The sequence below is a fragment of the Lottia gigantea genome (genome assembly GCF_000327385.1).
Source record: "Lottia gigantea unplaced genomic scaffold LOTGIsca_162, whole genome shotgun sequence".
In the NCBI taxonomy this organism is placed as follows: domain Eukaryota; kingdom Metazoa; phylum Mollusca; class Gastropoda; family Lottiidae; genus Lottia; species Lottia gigantea.
This window is the reverse complement of record NW_008708003.1, coordinates 219,836-233,108: the sequence shown is the minus strand read 5'-3', so window position 1 is coordinate 233,108 and position 13,273 is coordinate 219,836. Positions and strand designations below refer to the sequence as shown.

General features: G+C 32.9%; 1 protein-coding gene across 1 annotated transcript; it reads right to left on the bottom strand.

Annotated features, from left to right (window-relative positions):
• Window positions 1-875: 875 nt before the first annotated feature.
• On the bottom strand, window positions 876-13,271 carry LOTGIDRAFT_141482 (hypothetical protein; the record flags this gene model as incomplete). Its single annotated transcript, XM_009051267.1, has 6 exons — window positions 876-924; window positions 1,414-1,565; window positions 2,415-2,498; window positions 2,992-3,139; window positions 6,984-7,044; window positions 13,226-13,271. 6 exons carry the CDS (start codon window positions 13,269-13,271, stop codon window positions 876-878), a joined length of 540 nt encoding a protein of 179 aa, XP_009049515.1.
• Between the last annotated feature and the right edge of the window lie 2 nt (window positions 13,272-13,273).

The following is a 13,273-nucleotide window of genomic DNA, read 5'->3' as shown; positions in this document are numbered from 1 at the left end:
AACAGGACTGTGGTTGAAAACCTGTAAGATTACAAAGGAGGCAAACAAATATCAGACCTAGTTTGAACTAGATTAAGGGCCATTTATATCAAAATTAAAACTGCCGTCATGGGGAAATGTCAAACAGAAGAAATTTTTCATCTGCTATCTTTCAACCAAGATGTTTCCCATCTATTTTATTATCATAAAGCTTCATTTTTCATGATATCCACATACATTCTGAACAAAATATGTTGCTTTGAATACGTAATGATAACCCATAATGACCATCACAACATAAAAACCTTATAGGACTGAGCATTATTGGATGAAGAATCAACCAAACAATTAAAAGAATTGTAAAAAGAGACACTCATTACTTTAATTTGCACTATTTCCAGTCAGATGTCTATGGTTCTCGCAATTCCACTGAAACTGTGAGTTTTTAATGTAGCTATCACAAAAGCTCTAGGATATTATTAGTGATAATTACATTACATGCATTTTAATAATTACATGAACCACAAACATCAGACTGAAAATTAGAATGATGCTTGTACAGATTCGAATCCAAATATCCTATTGAAATTTAACGTAAAAAATATCATTACATGTATCAAAACTATTTGGGTATTTTGCGATATTTTCACTATTTGAATTCCTATTTCACTCAGTCCTGAGATTACATATCGTTTATGAATCCAGTTTCTTTGGTCTGCGACACTTTTCGTCATTACGATTCACACACACATATATATATATGTACATTCTACCTGAATTTGGAGGCACAGGTCAAAGGTCACCTGATATTTGGCAGTTTATGATGACATGGAAGTTATCATGAAGACCAGACTTGAGTATGAGTCATTAATTAAATGCTAAAAGTAAAATTGCTATCACCTCCTTTTTAAATGACTTGTTATCCATTCTAAACCCTTATATAATCTGAAAAAGATAGATAAGGAATTAAAAGTATTATAAAGGGGTTTGAGTAACTTTTATGTGTATTAGGGATGCAGAGAGCTCTGATTTGCACCATTGCAATTATCATGCATATGTTTGTTTGTTTTTGAAATTCCACTAAAACTAGACATTTTATCACTATCACATAACTGACTTATAATATTTAGGGACCTTGCACATCATAAAAATGCTTATTCTTTTAGACTAAAGTGGAATTGCAAGAATCGTAGCTGTCTAATTGAAAACGGGAATGGTGCAAATCAATGCTATCAGTGCCTGTTATGATTATCTCAAAATTTGCATATTGACAATAAAATTGGGTGTTATTGAGGACTCATTCTTATAGAAGCACTGGCCTAAGTCATAAGTAAATAAAACATAAATTTACATATTGTAACTGTAATCTCTGTAATATCTATTGAACAGTAACAAATTAATATAATTATGTCTGTTTTGATGTGTAATACCTACCCTTTACCAGTTAAAGCACAACAGGCCTGTATATGCCAGACATGGTCTTTAACACTAGTTAAACTAAGTTGTTGTGATATTTCAGCTGGAGACATACATCCTTTAATATCTTGTTTATTGGCAAACACTAACACTGCTGCCTTCTTCAGGTCCTGTTGATTTTAAGAAAAGAAAGAAAAATATACAATAATTTGTACAAGGATATCAACTGGCTTTACATTTTAAGGGATTGTAAAGAGATTTCATACACTTTTATGTTTATCAAGGACACTGATCCATTCGCACCATTCCAACTTTCATTCAAGCCTCTGTGGTTCTTGTAATTACATTATGCCCTTTGATATCATTAACAGCTTTTGCGATAGTGAAGTTATATACAGCTAAGCATTTCTGTAATAACAAGAATGACAGACATCTCGCAGAAGATTGGAATGATGCGAAAAGAAGCTATAAATGGCTGAGATACAACACCTCTTGAAAATGACAAGAATCTAGTTCTTCTGCATCAAGAGGGTGAAATGTTGTCTGTGTTTTCCTAAAACTAAACTAAGAAAATAATTGGTGCATATCTTCCAAGATAAATCAATTAAAGAAATAACAAAGGGGAGGTAATTCTCATGGAATGTATTTCAACAAACATCGACTTCAGACCATGTTTATTTAGTCCAAATTATGCCCCACTTGTGTGTATCAAATATTTGATGTTTGTTTGATATAACTCAAACAAAGCAAGTATAAGAGTAAATATACATGGACACTTAGATCTTAGAGAAATTGGAAGATTACCAAGTACTTTCCCAAAACGTCGTCATTTGTAAAACCTGAAAAGCCTACACTACCAAAGATGCGGGAAAGCCAAGCAGTGTGCAATAAGGGATAATTTCAAGGAATCTTTAGCACAGCATGTAGCACATACAGCCTTGATTTATGGCCTTTACCAAGCCAAACCCCTTGTGTAGACCTTTGAAAACCCATATACATGAGTTTCAATAGTATCTTACCTCGTGAGCTAACATTTTACAGAGTTCTTCCTTCGTTAAACTTAATCTCTCTCTGTCTGTACTATCAATAACTACTATCACAAACTACAATTATAAAAACATTAATATACAGAATTAGTAGAGTCACAGGCTTAGATCATTTGTCTTCAGGGGTGCACTCAATTGGTGCACGTTCGAATTAAAGGAATCATTCAGAAGTTCAATAAATCAAGTTTGATAAGGATTCAGAATGCTTCCAAGTGCACAAAAAAGGATGGTTTAAAGGAATAGAGGGGAAAAATCAGAATGTAATAATGTAATAATACACCTTCTGATTGAGGCCAGAGAAATGGAACAGATGAAACCTGTTCAGAACTCACCATTTGAGTGTCAACCCAAAATAACACAGGTCAGCTGTTTTGAGAATAACATTATGTTTAAGGTTCTGTTTTCATATCAATCTACAGTTGATGCACTGAGCACTGTTTTGGGATAGTGAGGAATGATGACTTACTCAAGGTTACACAACCACCAAGCAAGTGACATAAATCCATCTCTCTAACTGATTGTCCTCAAATCACTAATAAATGAACCTCACCTCTGTATTGGTATAATAAGTGTTCCAGGCAGCTCGTAATGATTCCTGTCCACCGATGTCCCACATTAAAAAATGGATGTTATTCCACGTGACTTCTTCTACATTACTTCCTATGGTCGGTGAGGTATGGACAACTTCATTCATTAAACTGTAAAAATATCAAAGATAGCTTGCCAGGCAAGGTAACATACGCCCACTGGCAGCTGTCAGAAATGATAAAACAGTCTTTAATGACTAAAGTACGAATATTGAAGAAATTTTATTAGTTTGAATTCAATTACATATAAATATGCCAGTTATTTATGCTGAATAATTCCACAAAATTTTCTAAAATCAATATCAATAACCCAAATACAACAAACAAATCACACAGCTCTAATCAAGAGCAAAAAACAACTTTAGAGGCGTGTTTACAAAGTCAAGGGCAATAACTTAAAAACCTTTCATTGAAAATGCGTCAAGTTAGAAGTTGTCCGAGATCTTATCAATTCCAATGATCACACAAAGTTTCATCAGAATCGGTTGAAAACTGTAACTTCAATCCTGCTCACAAACTATTTTTAACAAATTTCGACGTGTTTTAAGAAAGTCAAAGGCAATAACTCAAAAACCGTTCATCAAAAATGCATCAAGTTGTCCGAGATCTTATGAATTCCTAGCAAAGGGTTTTATGAGATAAATTAAAGCATATTTTTCAGTTTGTGACATTATCAACCATTTAGTTTTAGGGCAATTCCATGGTAAATGATACTGATTTATGAAATTTAGAATAAATCAGAAAGTTTAGAAACTTATTGTATTTCAATAAGAATATATTATACTTAATTATTTTGGGAAATTTATTATGAAAAATATTATTTTGACGAATTTTTTGAGGAATATCTTGTGTATCAGTAATTTTATGAAATTATATCAATTTTGTTTATTTATCTTAAAGGGCTTGTAATCCATTCAAATCACTATTGAAATTAGTTCTGTTTAGATACACATGTAAGATAAGGAACATTTTTCTTCTAAAGAATGAAAAATTGAAATTCCTTTGCTTAACTTTTTTAACAACATACCATTTTTAAGTCAGCGGTACAAAATAGTATGTCCGTTACCATATGGGGCTATTTTTCACTGTCAAACATTTATTAACACATGTAAAAATATAGGGTTCTATAATCAAAGCTAACTAATTGCCCATAGTATGCTCATAATGCAGCTGCCTTGAAAATGTTTAAAATTTCAAAGTTAAGGCCCTATTTCAAATTGTGCGTCCGTTACAAATTTATGTACGTCCGTTACAAATTTATGTACGTCCGTTACCTTGTACGTCTGTTACCTTGATTTAAGGCAATCTTATTGCATTTGTGTTGTTTTCAAAATCATTTATATAATACATGGGCATGTGTTGGTAAATATCATACCTGTAGGCCTTGCTAAGGGACAGAACACTGAGCTTAAGGCCTGCTCAAACTTGTCTTTTTGCTCCTAATTATTGGTTCCTTACATGAAATGGGGGGCGTATATTGCCGTCACCCATGTCCCTCGGTCCGTTGTAAACACTCTAAAAGACACAATTCTTGACGGATTTTGTCAAAACTTGGTGTGAGTGTTCGTAATCACCCAAGGATGAACCCTGTTGAAAATCAGAAGAATCGAAAAATATTAAGTATGAGTTATTGCCCTTGTTCTTGAAAACAATTCTTGACGGATTTTGAGCAAAACTTGGCATGAGAGTTTGTTATCACTTCAGAATAAACCCTATTGAAAATCAGAAAAATCGAAAAATATTTAGTATGAGCTAAAAATTGAACACGTTTTCAAAAACAGGGGCAATAACTCATACTCAATATTATTCAGTGTCACCCTAAAGAGTTCAAAAGAAGTGTATGACTGAAGGTTGAATATTTTATACTGGTGATTGTTACTGTACTGCAAAATATTTTTATTCAAAATCAAAGCTGACAGTGGACGTATATTATCTTGCTTGGCAAGCTATCTTACCTCATCTTTTCAACCATATTTTGAATATGATAAAGCTTTAATATTTGTTGCCAATTGAACCTTCTGAGAGCTGTCAAGTATGTGTTCTCAGCACTATACTACTCAGAGAGCACTATTGTATATCAGAAAGAAGGGAGATGCTGTATTTGAAATATATATTTGCACGTGTACGTCCGTTACCTTAAATTATGTACGTCCATTACCTTAATATAAATGATATAACAGTTGAGATAAGGTATGAATCAAGATTTTAAACCAATTGTTGAATAACTGTTCAATATATACAGAAATATATCCTGAAGATTTTTTTTGGAAATCCATAATTCACAGACTTTCAGTATTAAACGTACGGTTTCATAATTTACGACTTTTGGGTTGTACGTCCGTTACTAAACTTGAATTATCAAATAAATAGAATCATTTGTAGCTACAGAAAAAAGTATTACCCACTGAAAGGCATAATGGTTCTCTGTTATAAACCATTCATTGTTTAAATATTGCAAATAACATTTCAGCCTAAAACTTTTACTGGTAAGGACAGAAAATTGTCTGAAATGTACGTCCGTTACCATGGAATTGCCCTTTAGTGGAATTGCAGCAACCAAAGCCAAAGCATTAGAATGGTGCAAATTGATCCTATCAGTGTGCTAGATACACATATAGAAACTTTATAAAACCTCTTTACAGTCCCTTAAAGTATTTGTGGCAATAAGGGGTAGATAGTTTACATCCTGGGATCATTGGTTAAAGCTTGGTCAAGATATCAAAAAAACTACTGGGTCATATGAGTTTTACTTTGACCTTGAATGACTGACCTTAACCTCTATTAATATCACCATAAAAACTATGATTGAATTATTTGATAACCTCAATACATTTATACTGCTGTTTATTATCAAAATTTATAGTCTGCTGCATATCATTTTAATTGAGTCTAACGCTACTGGACCAAAAAAAGATACAAAAGGTACAAAAAATCAATCTGTTCACAAAGAGTACAACAATACTTAAAGATGGGTTTTCTTGATTAAAAGTAGTCCAAAAGAGATTAAAGAGCTTATCCATAGATTATTTGGAATTTGGGACTATTGGAAATGTAAACAGGGGGATTCCATCGGTAATTAGCTAATTACAAGTTAATTAGGGACCGCACAGATTAACTCTTGTACTCAGAAGTCGTGAGGGTAACCGGCCAATCGATTTATATAAATGTTTGACACAAAACAATGGATTAGAAACAAAAATGAAAGACTCCATCTTTAACACTTATTTTTAGCATATTTAAGTGCTTTGTATAATAAAACATGCCTCAAATAATACATGGAAGTTCCATCTTGGAAATGTAGTACATATTATTCAAATAATTTTGTATGTACCGGTAGCGATGAATTTGAACCTCATTATATATAGAGGAGAAAAAAAAAACTTGCAAGCCTGTTGATTAGAATGTTTGAAAGTATGAATATTTATTTGAAGTATTTAGTACATATACTAAAGTGAAACTTAGCAGAAAAAGTGTTGAAAAGAAAATGGTAAAGCAATTATTTCAATAAATGCATCACTTTAAAGTTGAGGTACACAAAATTAAGACTTTAAAGATAGTGGACCACAGCCATATACGCCCTTCGCGGCATGCGGATGGTAAAACGAAACATCCATTTTAAGTTTCATCGGTTGAAAACTAAGAGAGTAATAATAGCATATTCAAGATTTTGGGGCAAGGGTAATAACTCTGCTTCTAACAGTCGAAAATAGCTCAAATTCGAACTTGATCTTATTTTTATGAATATGTATACACATACCGAACTTCATTTGATTCCATCAAAAAATCTAGCTTTTAAAGCATTTACAAGCAAATGTTGACGGACCGACCGACGGATGGACATGGGTGCCAACAATATACGTCCACATAGAGAGATGTGGGCGTATAAAAAATTGGTTACAGTTAGAAATATTACCAGGAGTTAAGGTCATAAAAAGACAATATTAAAGATACTTACAATTGATATAATATGGTAGTTTTTCCAGCATTATCTAAACCAACTATTATTACTTTATGTTCTGAAATCATAAAGAGAAATGTCATTTATATAAGATTCCCATGTCGGAAAATTCATTTAACATGACATCATTTGAATGGTTACATCTAGCATGCTGGTCGAGGTTTGTTTTTCATTCTATCTTAAATCAAAGAAACATACATACATAATATGCATGTATAAACTGATATAAGCTTAAAGGGATAGATGCACCATTTTTTTTACCAATCATACCTTAGTATCAGAAATGGAAATTTTTTAGGCGAGCCAATCAGTTATAGTGTTCACAGCTCACTATCGAAATTTGAGCCTTGAAATTAATGTGTGTACAGAATTATCAAAGTTTGAATCGTTGTTTCTTGAGAAACTGCCATGTATTATAGATAAGATATCAATAGAAATAAGAAAGGAAATTCCTAGTTTGAGATATTTTTGAAAGAATTATGCGATTTTCGTACATTTCTAGTGTTTCTGAAGACTATTTATATATGTTCAAGATTTAAATCATTCATTAATTCAATGTTTCACATGCTCTTACACACTCAATAACAATGGGTTGAGTAAATAAATGTTACATATTGAGTAAATAAATGTCAGAAAAAGTATTCATATATATTTTGCTTCCTTATTAGCATGTGAAAGCTTGAATCAATTAATATCAATAGTAAGATTATGGCCATAAATGTATCTTATGCTTGTCTAATTGAAGAAAGAGAAGAACTAGAGCCACACGTGGCACAGAGCGGGACTTTGCAAATGTAGCAAATTGCAAAAGACTCTGAAAAAATCAACCTTCTACGATAATTACATCACGTGCAAGAGCAGTCTAAAGTTGAGAAGAATTCTTTGGAAGATTGTTATAACGGAAAAAGACAGACCTCACAAATGAAAGTATCAGAAGATAGCTAAGGTCAATGACATTTGACATTGAAAGGGAGACGGTCAACAAAGGTCAAGGTTACGAGATACAAGTCATCAAAATTTTTAAATATATATGGCTATAAAACCGGAAGTTGAGATAGGACAGCAAATATAAAAGTATAAATAGATAGCCAATGTGAATGACCTTTGATCCTACAAAAAAGGTCAAGGTCAAAAATTGAAAATTTAGAATTTTCAAAACCTGTTCCTTTTTTTGAACTATAAAGCTGAAACAATCGAAATTCTAAGACAACATGGCTCAACGGATGAAGTAATTGTATGCAAAGTTCCATTTTGAACAAATGTATACGTTGCGAGTTATGTTCCTTGCCAAAATTGTCAATAATGAGTAATTTAACCCGGATGTGCTAGGCCCACCTCAATTTCTTTTGAATAGGTTAATTGATATTCTGAATGTTATGTTGTGTTCCAAATTTAAAGCTTCTACATCATACAGGTCAAAAGATATAGGTCAACAAGAGTCAATAAAGGTCAAAATAGAAAATTGAAAATATGGAAATTTCAAAACCTGTTCCTTTTTTGGAAAAATAAAGCTGAAACATTTGACCTATTAACACAAACTGGCCAAAATAATGAGGTAATTGTGTGCAAAGTTCCTTTTTGAACAAATGTATCCTATGCGAGTTATGCCCCTTTCCCAAAATGTAAACAATTAGTAATTCAACCTGGATGTGCCACGCCCACCTCAACTTTTTTGTCATAGGTTAATTTCTATTCAAATTGTCTTGTTGTGTTCCAAGTTTCAATGTTCTACATAAAATATGTCATAAGATATATACACACCAAGCTCAAAGAAACAGAAATATTGTAAAAAAAAACTCAAATTTGAAAAATTCACAAATTTCAATTTTGCTTTAAAAACGATTGTTATAAATAAGAAAGTTGGCAATGCGCATGCGCACTACGCAAATTTCTATATTTCTATCAAATTTAGAATTTGTTTATACACATACGAACCAAGTTTGATGAAAATCGGATAGTAAATAAGAAAGTTGGCAATGCGCATGCGCACTACGCAAATTCGATAATTCCATCAAATTTAGAATTTGTTTATACACATACATACCAAGTTTGATGAAAATCGGATAGTAAATAAGAAAGTTGGCAATGCGCATGCGCACTACGCAAATTCAATATTTCTATCAAATTTAGAATTTGATTATACACATCCATACCAAGTTTGATGAAAATCGGATAGTAAATAAGAAAGTTGGCAATCCGCATGCGCACTACGCAAATTCGATAATTCCATCAAATTTAGAATTTAATTATACACATACATACCAAGTTTGATGAAAATCGGATAAGAAATGAGAAAGTTGGTAAATTAAGTGGAGGTATACCTTCAATATGCTGCCGTGAGCTTAAACTAAAATATGACATGATTCAATCCACCTGAGAGCTTAATTTTATACCATAACTGGACAAAGATAATTTTTAAGAAATATAAAAGGCAGGGTATCTTTAAACCAACTTAAAATTTGATTTCTGTTGGGGTTGACAGCCAGGTTAATCTAATTAGCCGATTTATCTAATAATAACCCCATGTTAAGTGAATGGAGTTTTGAATTTGCATGTAAGGTATGCATGTTATATATCTATGGAAAGCTGAGAATCTCTACATTACAAAATCGAAAGAATTATTGCCATATCTCTATTAGGGACCGAGATAGAGCACTTTAAAGGCTCAAAATGGTCCATATTTAGACCCCTGTAAAATCGGAAATAGGTATCTGACCCCAAAGGTCAAAAGGTCATCAGATAGACAAGGTCACAAATTATCATCACAGTAAATATGAAGGTCATCAAAGGTCAAGGTCATGAGATATACGCCTTCAAATTTTGAAAAAAACAATCCGGTCGTACAAAAAAGGCAAAACCGAAAATCAAAATTATGCTGCCTAAGGATTGTAGATAGACATTAAACGTATCGTTTGACACAAATGTTATGCAAATCGGATGAAAAATGGCCTCTGAATAGCAATTTCTGCAAAATGAGGCAAACCAAAATGGCGGCCAACATGTTACTTCCGGTGCGGATTTTTTTAGTTTAATAAGTTTGTATTAAGGCTGGTAATATAATGCATATGTTATTTTTGACATAACTCAATTCCACCGGAAGTGATACCACGGGAAGTACTAACATCGAAACCAGAAGTGATCAAAAAAATTTGAATGTGTACTTTTACGTCTCTATGCTGGCGGTCTACACCACGTAAGTTTCAAGTCAATCCGTCCGGCAACAACCGAAATAGTATTTTTCAAGAATTTTGGCAAAAAAAGTATGCAACGAATTTTCGAAAATCGAAAATTTTCAACTGCTATCATTTGTCCTTTGTTACAAGAAATATGATGCAGAAAACCCGATCAAAATCGGTTGATAAACACGCCCTCTAGAGTCCATTTTCCGTTTGTTTCAATTTTGCATAATGTCGCTCAGAAAATTTTCGTTTTACAATTAAACTGTGATTAGCCACGAGTTACAAAACGCCATGAAGTCCGTTTTCCCGTACCTGTTGCCGTTGCCGAGAAAACCGGCCTGCCATAGACGAAAAAAAAAAAAAAATACGAAAACAAAGCAGGGCGTTCGCTTACGAACGCCCTGCAAAAAAAAAAATTGACATTTCGATAACACAATAAACATTATTAACATTAATATTAATTATAAACATTAATAAACATTATTTCTCTTGAACCGCTGTCTGTATGAGCATTGTGAAATATTGAGTTTTTATGTCAGAAATAGTTAGCCATATATCTTCCTTAATTCTAGTCGTTATTTTCACAAGTTATATAACAATACATTAAATGAGCCTAATAACCTGGTCTTTAACCTTTGGTATGGACTTAAATTATATTCTATAATTAGCTTCTTAGCTTTTCAATCATCTTTAACATGACATGTCATATAACACAGTTAAATAATGTCTTATAATAATGGTGATTTTGATGAACGAGATGGATAGAGCTCTAAATAAATTAAGGCCTGTCCAATTGCAGAATATCAATTATTATTTCTCAACAGATTTGCGAAACAAGAAAGACTGTGATGCATAATAAAAAAAATATATTGAATTGACTTATTGTTCTTTCTCTCAAATGGGGATCTACTTAGAATGACCCCATATCATGTTGATGTACCTACAGAGGATGTGAGAATTAAGCGGTTATGCGGTCAGTTGAAGACATGCGTGTATAGGAAACCTACACATACAGATCAGTATGTGAACTACCATTCCAACACCCCTCAACATGTCAAAAGGGCAGCCATCACAGCGCTGTTCAGAAGAGCAAAAAGGATTTGTGACCCAGAATACTTTGAACAAGAATTACAACACATCAAGAAAGTATTTTGCTTGCACAACAACTACCCTGCAGCCTTTGTACATCAAGCTTTTCGATCTGTATTAATGGCAAAACCAACCAACCAACAGCCTAATCAGCTTAGCTATCCCATTCATCGGAAAGGTATCATACCAAATCAAGAAGATCCTGGAAAAGTCAGTCAGCATTGAAACAGTGTTCTCTGGCAACTTAACGCTTAAAGATTTGCTCAGAGCCAGTGGTTAATTGAATCCCTCCAACAACCAAAAACCTAAGGGATGTGTCTACCAAGTTGAGTGCTCCTGTGGAAGTTCTTATATAGGGGAAACAAAGAGACCCCTTGATGTTCGACTCAAAGACCATCAAGACAAGCCCGGCAATGAAGGAACATCTGCTGTGGCCGAACATCTTGCTATGGGAAGGAAAACAGGACATAAAGTCAACTTTGACAACACCAACATACTGACAATCAATAAGCACATAGATAAAACCAGGAGACTTCATGAAGCTATCCACATCAGAAGATATCAGCCTGACCTTAACAGAGATGAAGGTGTTCGTTTATCGCATGATATGATAAACTTATCAACTTGTAATTATTCATATTCATAAATGTATTTAATAAAAAATTTCCAACTTAACCATAGTTAGTTATATGAACAATGTAATTTCTATTAATAAAAGACTCCAATACTAGCAATAGTTGTTTATTTAATCTTCAATTAATCTTTTTTAAATTCATTTGCTTTATTTCAATTATTTTACTTAATCAGCCTGTATGTTATTTTAAGAATTATGTACCTGTTAAAATTTAATGTAATGTATCAATAAACCATTTATCTCTTGTGTGTTCTTAATAATAAGCATTAATGTACCGGTATATATAGTTTGCCCATCACTTCTTCTCATTATGTGCCTGAGGACGACGGGGGAAACACGTCGAAACGTTGCATAAAACTTAAAACCAGTGATTGTTGTTCCATAAAGCTGTGCCTATATATCATACTCACAATTGCTAAATGCCATTCAAAGACTCTACAGAGGTTTGTTTCATAATGAAAAACCCTGCAGTACTGGAAAAAGAAATTTGAATTGAGGCTGAATTAAAAAAATATTAGCGCTGTATTTTTAAAAAACCCTTTCCTTTGTTTGATATTTCATTCAAAATGTTTAGGTTCAGAGAGGCTCTGAGATGGCATCACTGCTGACTGTTAAACAAACAAGATTCCAACAAATAAAATCCCTTTTCATTTTCACTTTAGTTTAAAGGGATTCTAAAAGAGTGTATCAGGGACACTGTTAGCATCAACTTCACAAAGAAGTCTTTTCTTCCTGCAATTCCACCTTGGCACTTAAACAAGGTGTTTGATGACTTCACTAATCTCGAGAGATCTTATGTGATAAAAAGCCTATTTTGTAATTAGTGACGTCCTCATTCAATTAGGATTAATCATACTTTTAGTTGAATTGAAGGAGCCACAGACATTTCATTAAAAATCAGAATGGTGCAACTTAATGCTGTCAGTGTCCCCAATACAAATAGAAAATTAGAAAACCGCCTTTTAAATAATTCATCTAACTGATATATGGCCAAGTCAAAAATTCTTAAACTTCTAAGACATAGTATTCTGTTAACAATTTTGCCAGTATGTTGTTTGTATTTTAGTGCTGAAATAGGTGCAGAGGGATTGGATCAGTGACCAGTAAGGTTGATGGTTGTTCAACAAAAAAACTTGTGAGCTATGAAATTTTTCTCTCAATTCACAAATATTCAAAACAAAATTTTAATTGCATGTCATTTGACTCAATATTCTCTCTTCGAAATAATTCATGCAAATTAAGACAAAGAATCAACCATATGAGTAACTGACGTCAGAACTGACAGTACACTGACAATGTCATTATCAACAACAATAAACTGTTGTACAAAATCTCACCTTCATTTGTGAAGAGACTCCACAATTTTGAAAATAAATAACCCATCC